Genomic DNA, 24,630 nt, shown 5'->3' with positions numbered 1-24,630 from the left:
ATGGGTAGATAACGTTATATACTTGAAGTTCTTTTAGGATGTCTTACAAAAATAGTGAATATATATAATACAAAATAAAGTGAATATAATCCCTCTGGGATTTCATAGACATTTATTTCTATCTGTCAATCATACTCCTAACTAATACACAAACTTGTTTACATTGATTTCAAATGAACAATTATTTTGCCAAGCAAAACGTTCAAGACTGTACTTCAAGAGGAAACAAGAAAATCTGACCTTTTGCTCAAATGAGTTAACATGTTTAATATCACAAATTTGCTTACATTTGATTAGTGAACTATGCCATGTTTACACCTGTTATTAGGATCTTATCGGAAGAGCCAGGAGACAGCGCTTAATGCATCTCCTGTGACCTGTGTTATCCAATTATTGTCGTGACTTCAGTGTTATTATCGAGGGTCTTTGGTTTTTTGACTAGATCATTCACCATGAGTGGATGAATAAATGTTGATAAAATAAAAAAAACGAAAGCTTTAAGATCCGTCTGGCGTTTTTCTCTTACGTACTTTTCTCTTAGTACTGTGGCAGTGCCATGCATCAGTGATGATGTCAGGGGCAGTACTGCAATACTGTTATATTACTCTTTTAATTACTTTGTACAATAAATGTAATATGTCAAAGGTTATTACAAGTTTTCATGCTATATTCTTTGATAATAACATGGCTTTCTATGTAGTAATTGTACAATTTTGGAAACACTTGATCGTTGACACAATTGCTAAAATTAACTAGTATATTTTGTTAATGTTAGTAAAAGCTGTAATTTAAATGGACTGGATTATTAAATGCTGTAGATGTATTGATCATTTCTAGTTAATGTTAACTAATGCATTAACTCATTAATGAAATAGTGTTACCAATTACCAACTAACTGTTAAGAAATACAACCTTTTTGTAAAGTGTTACCAAAATCTAGAAAGTTTGACCACTGTAGATTTGAATGCATTAAGTTTTAGTTGTCATTTAAATAGATTTAATACATTTAAATATGAAATCTTATTAGTATATGAACACCTTAGTTTGTGGTAAACTGTGACATTTCTCTCACAAACCGAAGTTGTTGTTGCTGTCCCACGAGGGCGCTGGCTGATTTTAATAAGACACCAGATTGACCTAAATACAAATATAACATGACACTAAATCATAAGATGTGTATCATATGATTTTGCATGTCACACGGTATGATGGATGACACAGACATTCACTCCCTGAAAAGTTCTCATAACACTTTCCCAGCCAGACGTAGAGAGAAACGGAATAAATCTGGATCATAAATGAAGGATAGAAAAATAGAGATATGGACTTCTTTGTATATGTCGTCTATTTAGAAAGAATGTGTACTACTTTTGCATGGGTTATATCAATGCCCCTATAAATTCACAGACTCATTTATACTAGGGATCGGTGGAGTGAGCGGTTGGTTGCATTATATTACTGACTGGACCTTTAAATGGGGACTTCTGTATCATAGATCTGTTTGTGATCCTGACGGGGCCGAGAGGGCCTAAAATAGATCTGTGCTTACAGTGAATTATTTATCAGCACTGGGATCTCAGCTTGGCAAGATTTAACTCCGTTTCACATTCCACAAGCTTGTTCACATTCTATTCTGCTAGTTCAGACCCGTTAAAAACTATGTCATATGAGATTATTGTGTAAGAGGAAATAGAGGAAAGTTTGTATAGTGTTATACAGCCACCTGATATCACTGCTGCCGTATTTGAGAAATTGTTGCCATATCATTATCAAATTTGACTTCAATCTCCTATACTGTACATCCCTCTCTTTGTGCCATTCTCAGGTGCCTTATTAAATGGCTGGAGGTGAGGAAGGTATGCCCGCTGTGCAACATGCCTGTCTTGCAGCTGGCTCAGCAGCAAAGCATGTCCGTGTCCGAACCCGTGCCGCCGTCACAGCAGCCTCTGCCCGGAGTGGAGAACCTGGTGTAGCCCCTCCTGATTCTCCTGTGACCACCTTCACACTCCCTTCTGTACAGGTACAAGATCACATCCAAGGACAGACTGCAGGACTTGTCCCCAGAGCCACGGAGACCTGTGACCTGCGTGTGTGTTCTGCCTTGGTAACTTTACAAAGGACTCTCAAAATGCGGCAGTCATTGAGTTAAACATCTTATATTTGGGTTTGGCTGTGGTATAATGAAGAAGAATCAAGATTACATTGCCAAGCCATGTTTATAATAACCAGTCCACACCAAAGCACTTTTTTTGAGGAAACCATTAAGAGGAAAAAAAATACAGACTAAAAAATAACAAGTTTTTCAACATGCACTTTAAATAAACTCAAACCTAGTTGCTTGTGATAGTAGCAAGATTTTATTTTATATTTCATTTCAGAATTTTTTTGTTTGTATACACAGAGCCCCAGAACAAAGCATTTTTTTTTACTAGGGAGGGTAACGTTTATACTGTATATTTAAGGGACAGCAGCTCTCCATTGTGTATATGTTTGTCCGTGTGAATGTTTGTATATTGACAGTCAGTAGAAAGCGAATTAGTAACAGCTCATGAACAAAATGAATCTAAAAAAAACAGCCAATTATTATCTGTTTGTAAATGTTGCTTTTGAACAATGATCTTGGACTGTTTGTTGTATTGTGATTATTGTCATGAAGTTAATTTAACTGGAAAAGAGTCTGCAGGGCTGTATCGGTAGATACGGATCACTGACTTTTAGCTGGTGGCCAAAAATATGATTAGAGAATTTGTGAATTTGGGTCTGGTTGTGACCCATCAGTATTTGATCTTTGCGTGACCTTTTTTAAAATGTAGCTGTGTTTAATACACACAACCATACACATTTGGTAAGTTTATTTCATAAGGATACAACCTATATAGAACTGAATTAGCCCGATAAACATCATCATTCCAAAACCTTATTAGATATGCTAAATAATTTGGTATTGACTTCCCACCCAAATCAGTATGGCATATTTAATGTAACAGGCATCGATGGTATTGTTAATACAGTATGCTTCAAATGTTTAGGGTCACTTACCCATTCTTTCTTTTTGTTCCCCTTTGACATATTTTTAAAAAGCTAACTTGGCATTTTATTAACCAGCTTCTTAAGGTGCATTTCATAAGGTGCAGTTCCCATCTATACTGGGTTTTTATCGACTTGTTTCTTTATTATTCGGTTCAAGTCATCCCAAGGTTAGTAAAGTTGACTAAAACTATTAAAACAATTATATTTTCTGAAATAAAATATTTGCCTATACATGTTTTGAAAATAAACAAAAAATGATAAATATTGCCTTAGGAATTAACTGAATTAAGCTTAAGCAGTTATGTAGTTATCTTAAAATAAAGAAAAGCTAACGACAAAAACGCATAACACAATTGCAAATAATTAAACTTAAAATTATATTAGAAAATAATATCAAAATTAAACCCAATTCAAAATATTGACAATAAATCTTCTATAAGACTTAAATGAAAACTATAATAACTGAATCATCCATTAAAAAAAATCTGATAAATTTGGTAAATAAATTGTTTTTTTGACTACAAAACTAATTTAACATTTCAGCATACACCTTTAGATTAAAGTGAAGTGTAGTGTAAAAAAACTACATTAGTGTAAATGTAGTGTCCTTTTAAAGCTGTCCCAAACTTTCCATTTGTGGGGGAACTAAACCTTTGCACCTTTTGTTTTTTCTAACTGCTCAGTTTAGTAGTTTCTGACTTGTATTGCCCATCCAGAATCTTGTTTTTAGTTCAGTTCTTAAGATTCCGAGTACTGCAGGTGTGTTATTGCGTTCATGGAAACATTTGCAAATTAAGTAAAAGATTTTACATTTAAACTCAACAAAATATCCCAAAGCATTCATGAATTTAAATATATCATTGGACATTTTGTCTGTTTTTAACGAAATCACACTTTGTATCGCATGGAGATACAAACTCAAATCTGATGTGATGATGTCATAAGTACCGGTGAATACTCATATTATAGAACCAGATGACAGTCTAGTCTAGCATCATTCCAGCATCTTTCAGAGTGAGCCACACCGAATCAGTTTTTTACTCTGCCATCATGATCAAGGGCCGTGACCCCTCATAGAGACAGCGCTGGTCTACAGCAGGTCTCTGCTCAGAGCCTGCGGGGTGGATGCAGTCAGCAGATCTGAGCTTTTCTTTATTCTCTGTAATAGGATAGAAGCTCTGGCTCTTTCCCCACTCTACAGTGCAGCAGTTTTTTTCTCCGAGTTAATGGCAGCCCTACTTCACATGGGAGGTTCAGATTGTGATTTTTAGTTAAGCCTATTTAATGTGAGATTTTTTATATTTTATTAGCATTTGTGTGAGGAAACGCTTTTATTTCCTTAATGTTTTTTTATTTTTGATCGGTTGGCTCTGGTACATTGTCATTCATTGTCTTACCGATGTGTAAAACACTGATGGTTCCTTCACGCATGTAATTCCTTATCAAGTGTTGTTCAATTCGGTCCTAAATTAGAATCTGTTATTTTTTGGCTTTTTAAACACAGCGGGTCTTAAAGGTGTACTATGAGTCACTCAGATAATGAATGTATGCATATAGAGAGCTGTGGTTTGCTTGTCATTATAATGTGAAAGTAGTAGATTGAGTCGCATCCGGTCTGGTGGTATCGGTGCCTCGCTACACAGGCAGAAGTGGGAAGTGATTTCATTTATTGTGTGCTCAAATGTAAAGCTCTAACATTTGAGTAGTTGTTTCTAACATCCCTAATTTGGGGATAATGGAGATGTTTGCATTGTTAAAATGGTAAAATAAAGCCACAATCTTACATTTGAAAGCATATCCAGAAAACAGAAAAGGTTTGTATGAACAAAATTAGTGTGTTCATACTAAATATGTAGTCTTACAGCACGTTGGGAATGTTAAGTGATAGACTAACGTATATCTTTACCGTGCATATTCCAAATAATGTTTTCTACTGAGCATTTCTGAGAGTGCCATATCCGGTTAACCCGTTTTTATTTTGAAAAGGTGAAAATGAGATTTGACTGCTATTGTAGCCCTTTATCATGTTATTGGTTTCCTGTTGTTGTGTTGTTTTGATGTTTTTTTTTTTCATAAAAAATGCTGTTGTGTAGGATTGGCACAATTTTAATAGAATATGATTAATGGCCACTAAGGTACCGTAATCTTTTTTTAATTATTTGATACGTGGTTACTATTAAAACTGCCAGTTTATAAGTTGTAGATGATTCTTGTAAATCTCCAAGTCATTAAAAAGATAATTCCCCTTCTTCTCGATGATGCCTGCTCACCACTCTATCGCCTCATGCTGAGATGACCTAATGCGGCCCCACCCCCTCACCATTCCCCCAATTGTGACATCACGCGTCTAAACATGATGAGCCACACCAATTCTGAACACCACGGTTTTAACACTGCTTATGTTTGTGAATCTCACAAACATGTTTGTAAAAGTAAGAATTCTGCAACAGAATATTTTCTGTACAGTATTTGTAAACTATATTTTTGTATATTTAATCAACATTTTGAAGGAAAAAAAGATGCGTTTTTTGCTAATTTTGTGTTTTATTCATTAAAAGATGTTGCATGTAACTGACTTGAATTGTAAATAAAGTTGCCAATTTTTGAAATTGAGGATATAGCTTGTTTTATTCAAACCCAGCATTCTCACTGAAGACCAGCCAACAGAGCATGAGACTTCATGTGAGGTGTGGAATGCATGTGGGAGGAGGTCCTACATCCAACTGTGGCCTCAGTATGAATCCACATGTTAATGCAGATGTCTCTTACTATTATTTGGTTTTAAGCAAATATATATGCATATATATATATATATATATATATATATATATACACCAATCATCTGAACTGTTATTGGAAGAATTCTTCATATACCGCTTTAATTGTATACTTTATATACATGCACATCAAAATTAATAGGCCTAAGAGTATAGCTTCAAAGAGATCGAACTAAAGCAGAACCATCTGATATTAAGCATACACCATTAGATGTTTAAGATCATGAAAACATTTCGGACAAGTAACAAACGTCAACCTCTGAGGTTGCACCTTTTTCACTAACTGATCCTAGAAGATTCGTTTTAATGGCTTTTATTGTCCATCCAGACTCTTGTTTTTAGCTCAGGTCTTCAGTTTAAGAGTACTGACATTACTGTTGTGTTAATCTTGAACCTAATTTCCAAATATTTATATTTTTCATTCAAATTAAATTGAACAAAATATCCCAAAACATTTACGAATTTAAATGTGAATTTGGTAAGATGGTTCAGATCCTGTTGGGGTCTATATTTTTCTAGTGTTTTCACATTTCTCACAAACAAATCAGACCTCGTATTGCATGTATTGTATTGTTTGGCTGAATATTAAACAGACTGAGTAAAACAGTGGGGCCCAAATACTTCTAGTAAAATTGCTTTTATTGTCTCTCTTTAATTTTTGAATGATTTGCTGGAAAAATGTGCACTATATAGGAGATAGGCACAGCTTAAGAACCCCATTAAATCTACCGAGCTATGAACTACTGAGCAATACTTGAGAGGTAACCCAAAGATTGTATGTCTTAACTATTACTGCCCGTATTTAAAACATGTTGATTTTTATTAATATGTTTTTTAGATGAAGTTGGATAAATTTAGCTGGTGATAGAGGAACTGTGCCTTGTAAAACAAGTAGGCTACTTTAGATATAAAACAGAATGGCAGTCATTCTTAAGGATAATGGCTATATTCTCTTAATGCAAGTACTGAGTAGATGCAGCAAAATCTTCCTGAAATATTGATTCGCAGAGAGAAACTGGCCTCAAACCCACACAAGCAAAAGCACGTGCACACTGGTTATCTGATCCTGAAGACCAGCTTTTATATATATATAGGTGACCTTGATCTAAATAAAGCAAGCATAAATGTATAACATGAACACACCCTCTCTCCAGCGACTCGCTGTGAGAAATTCCAGAATGTGCTTGAATGGCCTTTACACTTTCTTTGACCGTATAATATGAGATTGCAAACCTTATTCGCAGTATGAGGCTGCAGCCATCCAATGCAGGCGAACACCACTCACATTGTTTACATCTCCCTTCGTCCTACTAACCCACTAACTTATTCTCTTCCAGCATGTACTTTAAAGACAAGTTTTAACACGGCGTCCTCGAAAGATAAGGTGATAGAATAGCAAGTTAATGCTCGATGAGGTCAGAGGGTCATACTGTACACATTACACAGCTATCGGTTTCTTTCTCGAGGGGAAATGTTTATATCATATACAGACTTTCGCTAAACCAATAAACTTAATGAGGGTAGAACCAGGTTTATATGTAAACAGCAATGTTTGCTATGAATTGTTACAAATAATTGCGAATCATTAACCAGTTTTAACAAGTAACACTAAACTGTCATTCAGGATTGTCTGTTTAAAAACCGTATGACAGCATTTATAAAAAAATGAAGAACTTTTACAAATGTTACAATCTCTCAGGCTGTGAAGGACTGAATTAATAGCGAGTAGATAATTATATTTACATAAGTATGCTGAAGCATACACACAAGCTGTACTCTTGTGACCTCTGGTGGACAAACCGCAATGTGTGTACATAGTCAGTTGCTACTTGTACCAACATGAAAATATACTGTGTATATCAGTAGCCTACTATAGTAAACTGTACTAGATTTTATATAGGCATTCTGTAGTATAATGTAAGTACATCCCACCCTTATGAAATGTAACCATCGTTTAAAACACAAACCTGGTTTCACTACAGTAAAAATAAAAAAACATGGTTACGACACTTTTTTAATTTTAGTCAGGCAACATTGGGTCAGAGAGGGAGAAAACCAACCAGTGGTTTTGTTTAACCAGAAACTCTTTATATTTCAAAAAACAATTGGTTAAAAACCCAGCATAGGTTAATGTACAACCCTACTACAGTATTCTGTAGTATTACCTAAATTGATGTGCTGTTTTAAATAATGTAGTATCATTATTTTAATATTTAGTTTAGTAAGGTTATATTAGTATTGTTATAAACGCTGGATGCACTTTTTCCTTTACAGAATATCGGGAACACTTCTATTTAAACTATCTAATTTTACAATCTAGTTAACTTATTAACTATCATAAGGATTTTACAATAGTTTACTATTGTAAATACTATAGTGTACTACAGTATGTTTTCATGTAGGAAAACTAAAACTATAGTAGAAAATTCAGTAACCACAATTTATGATATTTGTACTGAAATGTTGAACTGTGGTTTTAAAAATATATTGATTCAGTATTCAATTGGTTATTCTCGACATGTATTTAACATTGCATCAAGTATATGTGCTAATCGTGATTAACTATTGTAAGGAAGAAGTATGTTTGTTGAATATCAGCTAATAACTATACTGACTGATTGGTGCAGGGCACCTTTATTAACTTTTTTTATTGAAACAAACTGATCTGTCTATTAATTTATGAAGACATATGAAACGCAAAGACTCACACAATATGAGTATATGTATCAGGTTTTTATTATAACTCATAGGATTATGCCTGGAATAAAATGGCATGAGATTTGGAATGTAAACAATTCCATCACACTCTTATATTCAGCTTTTAGCAAACTGTGATAACGGATCGATCAGACTCTAAGTAATGCTACTAAGCAGACCACAACAATACAACCAATGCTAAAAGTCTGCAGTCAGTTGCTCCCACAAGGCAAAGAGAAAAGAGTTCATAAAGTGAACATTTATCAATAAATATTAAAGCGACTAACTTTGGGTGATGAATTGTCTTTGTATGCAATGGAACAGGATATGCTGGGTATTCATTAAAGAATGTCAATTCAATTCACTCTATCAGCTGATATAAAAATGCAGCACAATTCACAAGATTCCCGAAAGATGTCTGAGGTATGCGTAAAAGCAGTTGAAACAAAAAATACAATCATCCATTCAAGCAAGAGCCAAAGTTGCTTTGCCGAGTTGCTAAACACATTTTAGCTAAAAAACGAATGGCACAAAGCTGGGAAGGGTACAGTTCCAAAAAAACAAAGAGGCAATGAAATCAAAGAATAAAATAAATACCAAAACAGACAAATGAAAATCATATTCTGCACATACAGGTACGTATGCATTGTAGAATAGTCATCCCAGGGCTGTGGAGTTTGTATAGTTTTATTTTGCACATACAGTACGTTGGCATTTTGTTTTGCAGCAGGCTATTCCAAAAACATAAATGGAACAAAAAAGCTTCAAATAATTCTAGTATTACACTATTATTAGATACATGTTTGCAGATTTATGTCTTTTTGAAACACTGGTAACAATAGTTCATTGATTTGCAATGGTTACAAATACAGCTACACATGGAATGTCACAACACCTGGCACCTACAATAGCTAACACCACTATAACTGATTGTTTCAAGAAGTTCTTGTGGTATAAAAACGACTGGTTATATAATGGATATATTTATCTTTCTGAGTGCTTCAGGTCTTTCCGGGTAAAGTGGCATTGTGTTTTTACTAGACCCCTTTCTTTATCAATAATCATTTAGAAATTATCAGTTTACAGGAGATCCGTTACAAATCAACACAATTTGCCTAAAATCTTTTCAGATCAATCAAATGTTTTAGCTGATCACCAAGTTCCAAATCTCTTGAATAAACTAACAGAATCAGATCAAAAAGTGCTTGTATTTGACCTTAATTTGGTTAAATATATTTTTTAATTCAAAGTGCTCTTCGCATTATTCACCTACTGTATAGCACCTTGTCCTGACACCAAAACAAAAAAAAAATTTTTTACATGACCAAGCATTATACCATCATTTTGTTACCATTTATTTATATGGCAGGTTAATGCTATGCATCAAATAATTTCATAAAAACTATCAAAGGGATCGAACACTTGTCATGAAAAGCTGAAAGTCTTCTGGTGCAATAGTTCCAAATGAAAAAGGTCCAATATGAAACAAAATATAACACCAACAGCTTAATACTAAACATTAGCAGTTGCTTTTTATTGTAATGGTGCAACGGTTACTAAAAAATATGAAAGGCAGCAAGCAGTAATCCAGAGCACTCACATCTCTTATAATCTAATAACATCTACAGCAGAACAGTTGAAAAGGCAACATGATATATAATGCTTTAGCACAAACATGCCATCATTATAGACATCTCTTTTTATAGAAATAAATAGCTGAAATAAACTGTACTCTCTTTTTAAATTATTTCCATCTCTATAGTACTCTGATACACTTTCCTTATAAAGCATCTATCATACACAGCATACTGCAAATTTAATACTTTTCAAGTTCATCTGGTCGATACGAACGCCATGCTGTAAATCCTTTGCGGTACCCTTAAACAGTACAGATGCTCTTTACATTACTTTTAGAATATTTACACCTAATTCCCTTCGTATAGAAACGACATATACATACAGTTTTTACAGTCTTTAGAAGACAGGAGTGCCAGTACATGGTGTTGTGGGTAGGTTTCAGTTTTTTGACTTTCCTCCTGGTGTGGTTTCCATTCTGGTCCACATTTCAGCAAACAAAACCAAGAAGCAACACCTTAAAAATCACTTCAAATGAACCTTCGTCTTCGCCGACTGTAAAAATAGAAATACTCTCAAGTTGAAGCTCCGTGATGTGATTAGGGAAGCAAAACATTGCACAATGTAAGTGCTCGCCTTCACCGAAGCACTTCGAGTGGACCGTTTGAACATCTATTTCAGTTCACACACAAGTCGAGCAGCAATGCCTGATGGGTAATGGCCGAGACCATTTCTTTCAACAGTATTATTGCATTTGCACGTTTTAAAGAAACAAATGGTATACTGTAGTTTCTCTAACATTTCAGAAAACCTGAACACATTTAGTTATCTTTTGCAAGCATGGAGTAACACAATAATATATTACCAGACACAAAGCGTCTATAAATCAATACATTTCGACTTTGTGGTCTGATGTGACTGCACTGGCCTATTGTAGATATCATCATAATTTATTCCAGAAGTCAGGCAATAAAAGGTCTTCAAAGAAACTGATGCCTAAACCCAGATATATCAGTAGTGAATTCCGAAGTCTGAAAACACCCCATGTTATTTTATTCCTTCTAAGTGAATATACAGCCGCAGGAAAAATTAAGAGAGCACTCCAGTTTTGCCTTTGAAGATATATTTATGTATATTATATTGAATTTCTGTCAGTAGATTCTCCAGAAAATCACACACAGAACTTTAAGAGGTGTATAAAGACCTTACGTAATAAAGCGTTATGTTTATATGACCTTGTTTCTACAGTAGCTTTAACAGGACGAACTAATCTACAGAGCGCGTTTCATAAATACGTTTCATTTGGCAAAGAAGCGAAAAAGTGTCAAAACCTGTGTCAGCCTCCGTAGTGCTTCGAAAGGGAGGGGTGGAGTGAGCCGTTGGTTGCAATTCACAACATCACCACTAGATGCCACACAGATCCTTTAAGTAAAATTATTAGTTTACTTAGACACACACCTATAAAATAATAAATCCAGAGACAACTGGAAATCATATAGGATTGATATCTTAAATGTTCCAGTCGTATATTTTCTCCAATGACATTTCCACTCCTAAACTATACGATACCCCCTACTGTTATATTTGTGTTTTGCATGTTCATGTACCACCAAAAGTTTAAATGCACAAAACTTGTCTGCTGCTGAAATGTTGCAAAAAATGCAAATAATGCTTTCTGAAGGCAAGTTATTCAGAGACAAGCAGCTGAAAGAAATGAGCACCTTCTTCTGTGCACACAAAGATTTTGCTGCCTTCAAGTCATTTCAACTTTATATTTTACAATGTTTTGTAAAAGCATCAAAATAAGCATCAACCTTCAAAGTCAAGCAATAAGTTAAGAAAATGTAAAGTGGCGAGATGATATGATTTATAAAGCCAATTTGATTGCACTTAAAATTTAAGGCAGCAACAAAATTGTGAGTGTGTATGTCATCAATAGCAATTCATTTCCACTAATAGCTTCCAAACCAATTCAAAACCCGACTGCATTTTTCACAAGTCGTGCACACCTGAGCTCGGAAAACTGATTACAGATAAATAAAATTAAATCAAAATTCACGTCAAATCGATTCGGATCCATAAACTCAAGTGTGAAAGTAATCTAATTCATCATTGGGTTGCATCAATGTCTACAGTCATAATTCACAACCAGAATTCCTTATTCAGCAGCGTCTACATTTACAGCAGTTCAATGGCCCCAGAGTAGAGCTGTGGATGCAGCGGACGCAGATCAGAAGCAACTGCTTGAGTTACACACAACACATGATATACTAGTACTTCTGTCATTTCAATGTTAAAGGTAAGACAAATGGAAACACGTTTGTAGTACAGCACCCTCACTACATGAATTTGCCCTTAAATTCTCTTTAGATAAGTGCACACCTGGCATGGTACTGTATGACAAAAAGACCTTTTAGGTTCGACTGAAAAAGTTCACTAATGGCACATTGGGTATAACCAAAATGGTAATAAGAACACAATGGAGCTATGGATGGCACGTTACGGAGAAGGCTTTCAACAAATCCTACGAACAGCCACAACCCTCTGTGGTGTTGGCAATATGACTAAATCTTGACACAATGGGGCAGACGAGCTGATGAAAGACCATCCTGGTAGAGGAGAAGTTCTCATGTTGTTTCTCTTCTTTATTCTGTACAAACTCCTGCTTACAGACACAAGATAGCTGTATGTAATAGTTGTTTCTATGGAGAAAAGGCATCCCTAAATAAGGATCTCAGTAAGCCATGTCCGAAGCTGGTGATTATGTTAGAAATGTCCTAGTAATGTGGTCGACCGAAGCATCGGGTCCAAACTAATTATCCTCTTGCCTTGAGTTGCTGGGAAAGCATTTGAGTTCATCGACCCCTCTCTTAAATGTGCATTTTTATATTTGTGCTGTTTGGATTTGTTAATTTAATTTTTTTTTATGTTTCAAAACCGAGACGTCTCCCAACTGCAGCTTTGTGCTCTGAAGCAAGAGAAGACGTTCTCTGAGACCTTAGGAAAGTTTAGTGCATTTGGCCAGCAGGAGAACACATCTTAGTCTGTCATCTTTACCTTTTTTGAATTGCGTCAGTTTTTCTAAAGGTTTGGTTATCAGTCTTTTTAGACTCCTGGATTTGGTGGCGTTACGTCAAAGGTAACAGACGTTCTTCCATCTCGATGTAGTTGACCGGTGGTTGGAGTTCCAACTGATGCAGAAGTGTGTTTCTTCCTCGTTTCATTGAGGACAAGGTTTACTCGATCGGTTTGAAATATTCTGTGAACCTTTATGTGGCTCGGACCTCGACAAAGCAGAGTTAGCACAAGCCATCAGCCTTCACGTGGAGGATTTTGGAGAAACCAGGCCTCTTCTTCAATGCCTACAATGAAATACATTTTGAAATGAAATAAGGAAAACTTTTGGTGTCTATTTTTCTCCATTTTAAAAGAAATTTAAGCTGCAAACATTTTTGTCTTCACCTTTTTAATGTGAAACTACATCAACATGCAATAGTCTTGTTTAACACTCAATTCTGAAAAGCCTTTGTTCTGAAGGCATATAAATGAATGTTTGAAATAAGTTATGTGGAGAAAAATATAAAAAGATATATATTATTACTTTATTAGAATTTTTTTTTTATTTAAAATTTTTTTTTTATTTAAAATTTTATTTTTTGAAATTCACCAACACTACACTGTAAAAAACTGTAATTTTATTGACATTTTATTTCTGATCGAAAATGGTTAAAAAGCAACAGAACTGAACTACTTAAAACATAATTTGCATCATTATATTTTTGTTACATAAAAATATTGTATTCCATCAGTGGACCAGAAAATATATATATAAATAAAAGATATTGTTTTCAAGTAAAACGACAGTTTTTCATGTTCATTTACATACAACTTGTCTATTTCTATATTTATTTTTGACAACATTTCAAAAATAAAATGAGTTAAAATTAAACTAATTAAAAACAAAACACTTAATAGAATGTTTAATTTTTTATAAAATATCTAAAAATTTGGTTTTGATGAGTTCATTATCATTTTAAAATATCAATAAGGAATAAATAAGTGACCATAAACATTTAGTGTATTGTGTCTGGCACAGTAAGACTTAATGATGTGACTTAAATAAGTTAACATTTCCCTAAGTATGAGCTGTTTTCGGTTCTGCATATCCTTTTTACATGTAAAGGGATTTCATTCAGGCACAACACAGAAAAGACCATCAAATACGAAAAGTACACTGTCAAATTACTCATTTACATCTGGTGACAGCTTGCACACTAATTTTACATCTGCCTTAGCGCTGATGTAGAAATACACTGTGGGCACCGTATGATCAAGTACAACATATTTTAAGATGCAATCCGCCATCCACAGCAGCCTATTTCAGCCCTGCCTGTGTGGAATAGCACTTCTGCATGCTGTAAATAACTTTCAACTTGAGTTTAAATGTGGGCTGATGTCACCTTCGATCAACTTCCTTCCCCTTTCCTCTCCTAGCTCATCTACAGTCATATGAAGCTTCCGGTGCCCTCAAAGAAACCGTATGGATGAGATGACTCAGTTTTATTTGACTCACGGTTACTAATAACAGCAGCGGTGGAAGTACTCCTATGATTTCACTTACTCATGTTGGATGATGTTTCAGACATTAGAACAACATCTTACAGAACAACTTAAAGTCTGGCAGAGAGCAAAAACTGTCCTTTTGGTGCAATGCATTCGCCTCTGAGACCCAAAATAGAAAAGAACTGCATTGAGTCTTCCTCACCTGAAGCTTATTCACCATTTCGTCAAACAGTTTTCTTGCCTCGGGACTGTTGGGGTCTTCAAAGTAATCTTCTATACCAATCTGCACTACAATGGACTTTAAGTTACGACACACACCTGTGAAGAAAGACAAGAGAGTGGGTGAACAAATGAAGGAAGAGGGTTCAATTCACAGGAGTATTTTGTGCTGTTTATAAGAAATCGTCTAGTAAACATCAACTGCATTAAGCAAACATTCATGAAATGTTTTTCCCTTTGTTGAGAGGAAGTAAAAAATGTGTTTTGGACTCGGTTCACACAGCAGACAAATCCATTTTGGTTTTCACAATGAGACACATTTAAAGATCATACCATAAACAAACACATCAGGTATCAAATTTGGAAGTTTTTGATGTTTAGACAGATTTGAGTCAGACATACTAAAAAGGTCTACTTTTGGTTAAGCAAAGCATTAAAGGGACACTTCACCCAAAAATCGAAATTGTCATCATTCACTCACCTTCAAGGTTGTTCCAAATCTGTATACATTTCTTTGATGTTGAACACAAAATAAGACATTTTGAAGAATGTAGGACAGCAAACAGTTCTGACAACCATTGTATTTTTTCCTACTATGGTAGTCAATGGGGGGCAAAATCTGTCTCGTTATAAGCATTCTACCAAATATCTTTCTCTGTGTTCATCAGCACAAAGAAATGTATACAGATTTGGAACTCGAAGGTGAGTAAAGGATGACAGAATTTTAATTTTTGGGTAAACTATCACTTTAAAACAAATTTAGGTGTCAAAATAGCATATCTGTCTCATTCTGTCCAAATACATGCAATCACAAACTACTTTTGAGATAAGTCCCGATAAACGCCATTTGAAACAATTTAAATATAAGTATAATAGTAAAAATTGTAAAATAAGTGGGATAATATGTGGTTAAAGAATAAACAATAATGAAACCATGCCACCTGATGCAAATTACAATGAACACAAATTAAATTGTAAATGTGGGGCCGCCATCTTTGAGCTGTGTGTGTTTAGATTTCCGGTGAGTCACTATAGCTAATGACAGTCGTATTGCGAGTGTATGCGACGAGTGTGCTGTTTTGACTGGCTAATATTTGTTATGGAAACCAAAGGTACAAGCATAATGTGTGCAGTTAGAGGTTATTGCCATAATAGCCAGTACAAGCGCAGAAAACATCTACAAAACATTTACTTTGACCATGATATACGCACCACAGCTGAATCTGGATGTCGCACATCCTATGATCTGCATCCATTATTCATTATTTTAGCCTACTGGATGTCCTTTCTCCTGGACAATTGATCTACTTGACCAAAATATTAATAAACTATTACTAACGTTAATTAATTAAACGTTCAAAGGCATGAGTAAATGGGGAGAGTGACACTGAATGTAAAATATCAGATTATATATAATACATATTTAGCACAACTAAAACAGTATGCAAATAGTGGTATAATAATAATAGAAGCAGTTAAAATTGAGCATTTGTATATGTATTTAGCGGTTAAAAACGTAATGGGCTAAAGCAAACCTTACCTGCCAGAGGATCACAGCTGCATGACTAACAGTTACAGGACTTGCCCAGTCATTACATTATATTTTCATTCATTTGGCAGAAGCTTTTGTCCAAAGCACATTTAACATTTTGTCAACACGCTAAAGAGAGGGCTACTGCTGGCCTTTACCAGGCCATGTTACTGGGAGGATTAAAGCTGATGCAAGCAAGGGAGAGAGTGAACAACATGAATGTCTTTATTTAATAAACATAAAAACACAGTTATTGGTTAGTATATTTTAAGTTGTGTTTAGAAAGTTGTGATGGATGCTGCGGCTCGATGGAGACCCCGATACAAGAGAAACCAGCCGTCTCCATTCTTACGTTATGTGTTTTAAGCACGCTCCCGTGGTGACACACTTCCATTGTTTACTACCGAATAATACACAAGTCTTAACACAAAAAGGAAGTACGTCACCTTGTTTAATTCCGCATTCAAAAATAAGGTGTATTGTTGAATAAAGTACAGCTGATGAATCAGAATGAGTATGTGGACTCACTGTTAAAGTGCAGCAGGGCTTTAGGAGTAACAGGAGTGGATGTGAGCACCAGCATCTCCAGACCCTTCAGGCCCTCACGACACATCTCAGCGGCCACTTCCTGATTTATCTCGCTGACATGATCCAATTCTAATACCTGCAGCCTCATGCAGTTCCTCGCTGAAATCACACACAAACACAGAGGGTTATTGCAGTCCTTCTGGAAATGGAAACAAGAATCAGTTGACTCGATATGACCCAAAGTTTAAGGACATCTACCAACTCTCACGTATTCAACCAGTACTGTGGCTATATCTTGAGTTTGTTGAGACTTGCAGACTTAAACATTTGGTTTTGTTTGTCTTGAACATTGCGTATTATGCTGATTTGACCACGTTATTGTTGTCAAACTCATTTACACAAGTAAAACTGTAATAAATACTTGACATTAGGTGAGAAGAATACCATACAGCCGTGAAAACAATTAAGATGTTGATGTTTGTTTCATTCTGTGAACTACCAACAATATTTCTCCCAAAGTTTCTATTTGCAAATAATAAAAACTGGAAAACAGGTGAAAGTAACAGTGTGCTCTGTATTTTTTCAGACCGCAAATACTGCAAAGAAAACAAGTCACATTTACTTTTACTACGCAACACAGCAGTAATATTTGTTCACATTTAGGAAGTGATAACCTCCATTTTCATCACAGTTTTCATGCGTCTTGTCATGCTGTCAGTCTTTCACATTGCTCTTGGATGACTTTGTCACTCCTGAGGTTTGATTTTGTCAAAATTCAACAAACACTGGACTGGAATGGCCACAATACATTTAGAAAAGCTGATTCAAATTTTTTCTGGAATGGTCTCTTGCATTTTTCCATGGCTGTATACACACACAGTATAATGAATATATTTTGGTTCAGCACATGAAAATGCAATGCCAAAAATATATGCAGTTAATATTTCAATAATGATCACAGAAAGGGAACAATTCTGATAATATACAGCATCTGTAGACAATGAGGATTGTCAAAATTCAGAAAATGCGGTTGTAATGCTGCAGCTACACAAGTCAATAAGCAAATCGAATGTGGAAAAAGAAGTACAATCTCTTTACCTTATTGATTCAGACCTATGAGAGGTATTTAAAAGGCTCTGCTGATTTTTGAATGCACTGTACCAGCTGCAGTAACTGCAGACAGGAAGTCTTGTGATTTTCATGAAGGTTAAAGCCATTATATCTAATTGTAGATGGTACAGTAAAGTAGGTAAAAATGCCCTTCACTTAAAACATTTATTTATAGCCTAGTCATTTTCTTCTGTTTCAATCACAGCAGCATGTTAACATAAATGTGTCATTTCCTTTAGCGTAATTGCAGGCATCTCTGTATCCCAGAGTGCCATGTGAAGGTCAAAACAGGTACCACTTTGCACAAAAACTACCACACATATCCAATGGTTTAAACAACAACCTGACAGATCTGTTCATTCGCTTTGTTATACACAGGAATTAAAACACTCATGTACTCTCACTCACCCAATGAAGCCAATCCCTGTATGCCACAGCCTGCCCCGCCCACACCCAGAGCTCGCAAGTGTGGCCAGCATCTGCCAATGGTCTGCAGGCACCGGTTACTAAAGCGTGCCGGCTGTTGACTGTAAACAACATTTCAATATAAATTCATCATATTGTAAATAGCTTTCTTTTATTTGCTTATTTAATCTAAGTGCAAGCGTGACATTTCATGCAGAATCAAGTTGTATGATAATATTCGGCATACTGAAATGATTTGATAGTGCCAATATGATAAATGCTTAAATAGGCTGTATTTATACATTTAAATTCAATATTTAGGCTATCGAACATTCATGTAATGAACAGAAAAACAAATGAGTACGTATTCATTTCTTACCATGGATGTAACGGCGCCACCTGTAGTGAGATGATGTCTCTGCAACCAGCTCCCAATGCCCAGATAACCTCCTGTCCAACAGGGTCTGTGGCACTCCTAATACACACATCATTTGTGAGAAACACTCATTGAAATTGACCTGTATCAAATAATCAAGAGCGTTTTGTAATAACATATTAGCGAGGAAAGGTTATATAGCCCCCTTGTGGACAAACCTGTATGTGACAGCCTGAAGTGCTCGGCAATAACAGCTTGCTAACCACAGAGAGCGATCAGTCAGTAGGTTAGGACAATGAGACACCTTCAGGATGAGTAGATTACTGCCAGAAGCTTTCAACGTGGCCTCCAGACCCTCCTCAAGACACCCACTAAACAAAAATAGAAAGGTTGATGTGTAGGTGGCATACTTAAAATCTGGACTAGTTCACCCACTCTTTAAAAAGACGAATTTTACAGATCGTTTCTGTTATTTTCCATGTAAAGTATAAAAAGAATCCGGAATTTTACTGTTTTAACAGATTTTGTATTTTTGGAATATGAACACATATGAAACAAAATTACAGAAAGGTGCCATTTTAAAGGGAAAACCGCTATTTTACAGTTTATTTCTGGTTCCTCAGCTTCAAGATTTTAACAAGATTACATTTTTTTTAAGTTTAGTTTTGAAATACGGTCAAAAACTGCAAATACTGCAAATTTACAAGAAAAACAGGGAAAATGTTATTATATATCCTAATATCCACCAATTTTACAGGAAAAACTATTATTTTACAGTATGTTTTTGTCGCTCCGGATATTTTTGCAGTGCAAGAAATGACAGTTCTGTCTTCTGTCATTTAACCATCATTATGTTATTCCTGTATGACTTTACACCTTCCTTGAACATGAGATGTTATTTTTGTATATTTACAATATATGATGACACTTCTATTCTCATAATGAAAGTGAATTGGGATTTACTGTATCATTTAGTAACATAAAAAGTCACTTTAATCTTCTCTTGAGTTTCACAGAAACACGAAAGGCATGCAAGTTAAAAAAACACGAGAGCCTGCATATAGACAGAATTTTTATATTAAGGTGAACTGTCTCTTTAAATCCGTTGACATACAAGTCCAGTATGGCTAATGCAAAGAAATATTCAAGCGGCTTTGGACTGTCACTCACGATGAGGTGATTTAGCAGAGCAATTAACAGGCACCTCATTCTGTTCGCTTCTCAAGCTAGACAAGCACTTCACAAGTGTCAGATTGTGTGAGTGAGCGTGTATCTGTTTGGTGTGAAAGAGCGATTAGGAACACGTGCAATGAAACAGTGATGAGAGAAGGCGGAGGTGTGCGGAGCCGTGGGAAGTCAGCAGCCACGCGAGGGCAGGCACGGTGGAATGCTTTGGTTACCGTGTGCTCTTCAGATATTCCTCCTTTGTTTCTTTTTTACCCCTCTGTCTTGGTTTGAGGTTCTGGAGGATCAGGGAATGCGTCTGCGTACACCACTGAGACAACGTACACAGGAACTAAAACATAGTGAGAAAGTTAGAGAGCTTTTGGCCTTATGAAAATATAATGCAAAATGGCTTAGTCCGTCACACAATTTTAAAATATTTATCTCCATAAAGTGATGCGGTCACCTTCGAAGAGATGCGAGCGTTCTCCAGAAGCACCCGGGTCCACACCGCTGGATGGCGAGCCACAAACCTCCAATCCCGGCACACCTCGGCCGCCCTCAAGAGCGTCTTAGTGTCCAGGTAGGTGAAGATGCAGAACAGAGCAGCACGTATCTTCAGCACCTCGGGACTAATCACCTCATTGACTTTAGAGGGACTTTTTTCATGTCTGCAAGGCTTGTATCCTCCTTCAGATAGAAAAAAAGAGGAAGACAGAGGAAGAGAAGACATAAGGAAAAGAAGGGTTCACACAAATATTCTGTCATTATTTATTCACTCTCGAGTCAATCAAAACCTGTCTACGACAATTTCTTCCATGATATTGTTGAGAAATGTCTCAGGGGTTATGTGTCCATACAATGGAAGTCAATAGGGGCTCATATTGTTTGCTCACCAGCGTTTCTCAAAATATTATCTTTTGTGATCTGCATAAGAAGATCTGCTTTTTTCTCCATCCTGCATTACTAAACATGGCCATATGGTGGCGTCAAAGCCACATTAAAAAGGACACTCACAAGGGTCCACGGGCTGTTCTCACTGCCTCCCACAGGTGCTGTACATCCTCCAAAACATGCAATTCACAGGCCACATCACTATCTCACAGTTCAGACCTGACAGACGAGTCTCCTGAGTCATACAAGCTATATTGAAGATCTAATGAGACGGAGCCTGTGAAAAAGGTGTTTGCATCATTTGCCTAAATTTACGCTTAAATCTGCCAAAAGCCGTCATGCAAACAGGCTGTAGTCTCTTTTAAAAACAACATGACAGAAGCTGTAAGCTAAAGGACGGTTGCTGGCAGAGATTTCCCAGGGCTGCTTTATCTACAATCTTCTTTTCTCTTGGAATCATTCCTGAAATGGCATGTCTTCTTTAAAATTACAGAGATGGAGAAAGAAGGATAAAGATGCATCATGTAAAGGTTATTTTTACATGTTTATTGAAACATAACTCAAGCATTGTAAGCTAGAAGTGATTTGAGCGGCAGCACAAATGAGCGAATGTAAACAAAAAGTATGGATAAGTCAAAGCGGGGCTAGTTGTCACAATTTTCCGCAAAAATATATCTCAAAACACATAGTTTTTAAGGTAAATCTCTATATATTCACAAACCTAACAATCTTGGCCTCAAATAGTATATAAGACCTTTCCGCCACAATCTTTCAGGAAAAATGATTACACAAGGTAACAGGTTTTGAGGCACGTTGTCACAATGGAACCTGCCATTTAACAGCCTATTGTAGCATTTTTGCCAAATCTGAAATGATATTGAAGCCAATTTATGATACAGCAGAATCTTTAAAAACAACATATAAGCCCCCGTTTGTATTTTAAACCTGTTTGTTTTTTTGAAACCTGAAAAAGAATTTGGTAACCAAACACTGTTCGTCCAGTCTATGTCAATGGGGACGGATGGTTTTCTGTTACCAACATTTTGCGAAATATCATTTTTGTGTTCTGCAGAAGAACGTTTAAATAATGACAGAAGTTTCATTTTGAAGGTAAACTATTCCTTTAATATGTGCCTGTTTGTTTTATTTTGCTCACATTTACCCAACAGCTACTGTAAAAAGAGTTCATGCTTGCATTTACATTTGTAAAACATAAGAGGTTTTTGAACTAGCCTAGGTGTTTAAAACAAACACACCAAACTGATTTGTAGTGTTTGTGACAGCTTCTTTTTGTGACAACTAGCCCCAGTCTCCTTTATAGGTCAGTCTCTTGCATATGGTTTATGATTATGCATGTGAGTGTATCGTAGAATGTTGGTTACTCATGCCACACTCTTCCCACACTGACCTGGAGTCAGTAGGTGTAAAACTGTGATTATTACTCATGGCATTCTGACACATGCTCTCACTGCACCCTGGCTCCTTACGGCATTTACACTCATGCTGACATGATTTCCTCAGGCTGGGATCCTGATCCTCTGACGTCACAGTATCGTCATTGTTTAGACAGTGGAACCCGGGGCCCTGTGCCTGACAAACTGTGAGCTAAACGTCAACCACAGACAGTTTCATTTTACTACAAAAATGTTTTCAAATGTTTTTGTGCAAAGCCTTTTAACTTTAAGTTGGTCCTTGCTGCAGCTTATTAGATTTCTGCCCTCATCTTGCCCCCACAGGTCAACACACCTGAAGCCAGTCTGTATCCCCCACGGATCTGCCCGTGCTGCTGGCAATCTGCTCTCCTGTCCTGTTCCCACAGATCGCCTTCGGACTCGGTGGTACGGGAGCCCACATCTGACACGTCGCCCTCTTCCCCCTCTGTGCTGTTCCGGTATGGCCGACGCTGCCAGTTCTGGATGGCCTGTTTGCGGAGACCCCAACTCCGGGAAGCACCCGCTCTCTCGTAGCCTCCACCGCCTCCCTCCCCGAGCCGGCACTGGACGTGATAGTACTGAGCATCAGGGCAGTCCTCTAGAGCGTGCAGGTCTACGCTGTCGCTGTCATACCCGCCTGAACCTTGAGACATGGACTTTCCTCGTCCTGATGCTCTGTTTGGGAAAAGCACAGACGAACAAAGTTAGGAAAGATTTGGAAAAAAAGACAGCCTTCGTACATGACACAGACATGTCCTGAAATTTTGGTAGAGCCACAAGTTAAAAAACAATATACATAAAAATAAATCTCTGCATGTAAGTATCAAAGAAATTATTCTAATGAGCAAATTACACGATTCAATTTAGGATACAGGATTGTAATGATTTCTCATTAACAGATACATTACTAAACTCAGGCCATTCACATTGCATTGTGGCTGAGGAATGTTCTCTTTTAAGGCTTAGAGGAGGGACAACATTTCCACTGGGACATCCAGCCAGACATTTAGTCACTCTCCAGATGTTACAATCCAGAAGCTTTCCCTGAGCCTTAAAGAGACATGGTGCTACTGTAGTCACTATTCAATGAAAGCAGATAATAAAATGGCGATGAGTAAATGATGACAAATTTGTCCATAAAGTTTAAGTTAAGGTTCAAGTTACAGTCAGAACCATCAAAAGAATTAATACTAAAACTCTTGTTATCTATTAGAGGAAGATCGTGTTAAATTGTATCTTCTTGTTCATATTTATATATAGTAGGGCCTACAGCTAAAATTAAAAGTTTAGCTCACATTGACTTCACTCAGACAGAACATTTCATTTGGATGATTTTAATACCAATTGTTTATTTAATGTCTTTATAAATAACAGATGGAGGATGGTGCTTATGTCATAATGAAGGATCAGCAGTTTCAGGTATTTCCGTTTTCTCTAGTCTGATTCACGAGGAAGACCTGTGGCATGCGTGATGTCAGTTTTTGGGACTCTGGGCCAACCCACGCTTCGTTCCTTCCCAGTCAGAGCACCAAATGCCACTACACACCTGCCCATGCCCATGCGCAGACACACACACGGATGGCCTTATGAAACAGATGGATGGTGCTGTTTTATTCACAGATCAGAACACTGGTAAAAGATTAGCGATACAAAGGTCAGATTTGGTGCATTAAAGAATAACATTAAAGGTCGAGGCTCTAAAAATAAATAGTGTAATTTGTTTGCGATGCATATGAATGGCATAAGTGTCTGGTTTAGATAAGCTCAATGCTGTCAAACTAAATTTGAATTGTTATAACTAATAAAATTCATCAAAATGTGACAATTTTACATTAATAATTATTTTACCAGAACAAAAGTGCTGCTAATTCCTACATTTTTGCCAGGTATTTTAATGACTTAAGTTGATGATGTAAAATCTAAATCCAGAGCAGACACCCCCACACACACAACTGTACAAAAACATTTAAAGTAATGCACTTATAACTATCACTTCCGTAGCTTTCGGTACAGCCTGTTACAGTCATAAGCTTTTTCATAAGCATACAGCTTTTAGATGCTTGTGTTTGCCTCAGACAGCAATGCGTTTCTGTGTCTGTGTGTGTGTGTATATCTCTGTGTGCAATTTGACTCTTTCAGCATATCTTCTGCATGGCTGAATGATTACAGACGGGTTTTACCCTGAGGAAAATACCCTAAGTTTTTTTCCAAGACTCATAGCGGATAAAACGGGCAAAAACTGATCTAGCGTGTGTGAGATTTACCAGGAGATTTTAATGTAGTTATACTTAGATTATTATACAGATTACTAGTATGAATCGCTCTAGA

At 36.3% G+C, this 24,630-nt stretch overlaps 2 protein-coding genes across 3 annotated transcripts in view; one reads left to right on the top strand and one right to left on the bottom strand.

Annotated features, from left to right (window-relative positions):
* The window catches only part of rnf24 (ring finger protein 24), a 34,858-nt gene extending 29,217 nt beyond the window's left edge, over nucleotides 1-5,641 (top strand). Inside the window, exon 7 of one of the 2 annotated variants that reach the window (XM_079463187.1) lies at nucleotides 1,826-5,641. In XM_079463187.1, the coding sequence (XP_079319313.1) occupies nucleotides 1,826-1,973 (148 nt within the window). In that variant the 3' untranslated portion in view covers nucleotides 1,974-5,641. The remainder of the gene's footprint in view (nucleotides 1-1,825) is intronic. The other variant, XM_079463188.1, reaches the window with a different exon arrangement.
* A 7,370-nt stretch (nucleotides 5,642-13,011) lies between these two features.
* Nucleotides 13,012-24,630, bottom strand: part of fbxo41 (F-box protein 41) — a 42,299-nt gene continuing 30,680 nt past the window's right edge. Inside the window, exons 5-13 of the mRNA XM_079462242.1 lie at nucleotides 22,616-22,977; nucleotides 20,442-20,665; nucleotides 20,212-20,327; nucleotides 19,030-19,182; nucleotides 18,815-18,910; nucleotides 18,439-18,557; nucleotides 16,921-17,079; nucleotides 14,845-14,960; nucleotides 13,012-13,441 (exon numbers count right to left, since the gene is read on the bottom strand). Coding sequence (XP_079318368.1) covers nucleotides 13,379-13,441; nucleotides 14,845-14,960; nucleotides 16,921-17,079; nucleotides 18,439-18,557; nucleotides 18,815-18,910; nucleotides 19,030-19,182; nucleotides 20,212-20,327; nucleotides 20,442-20,665; nucleotides 22,616-22,977 — 1,408 coding nt within the window. The 3' untranslated portion in view covers nucleotides 13,012-13,378. The remainder of the gene's footprint in view (nucleotides 13,442-14,844; nucleotides 14,961-16,920; nucleotides 17,080-18,438; nucleotides 18,558-18,814; nucleotides 18,911-19,029; nucleotides 19,183-20,211; nucleotides 20,328-20,441; nucleotides 20,666-22,615; nucleotides 22,978-24,630) is intronic.

This window comes from Barbatula barbatula (genome assembly GCF_947034865.1).
Source record: "Barbatula barbatula genome assembly, chromosome: 8".
NCBI classification, from domain to species: domain Eukaryota; kingdom Metazoa; phylum Chordata; class Actinopteri; order Cypriniformes; family Nemacheilidae; genus Barbatula; species Barbatula barbatula.
Note: the sequence above shows the minus strand (reverse complement) of the source record. Positions and strands in the feature narration are given on the sequence as shown.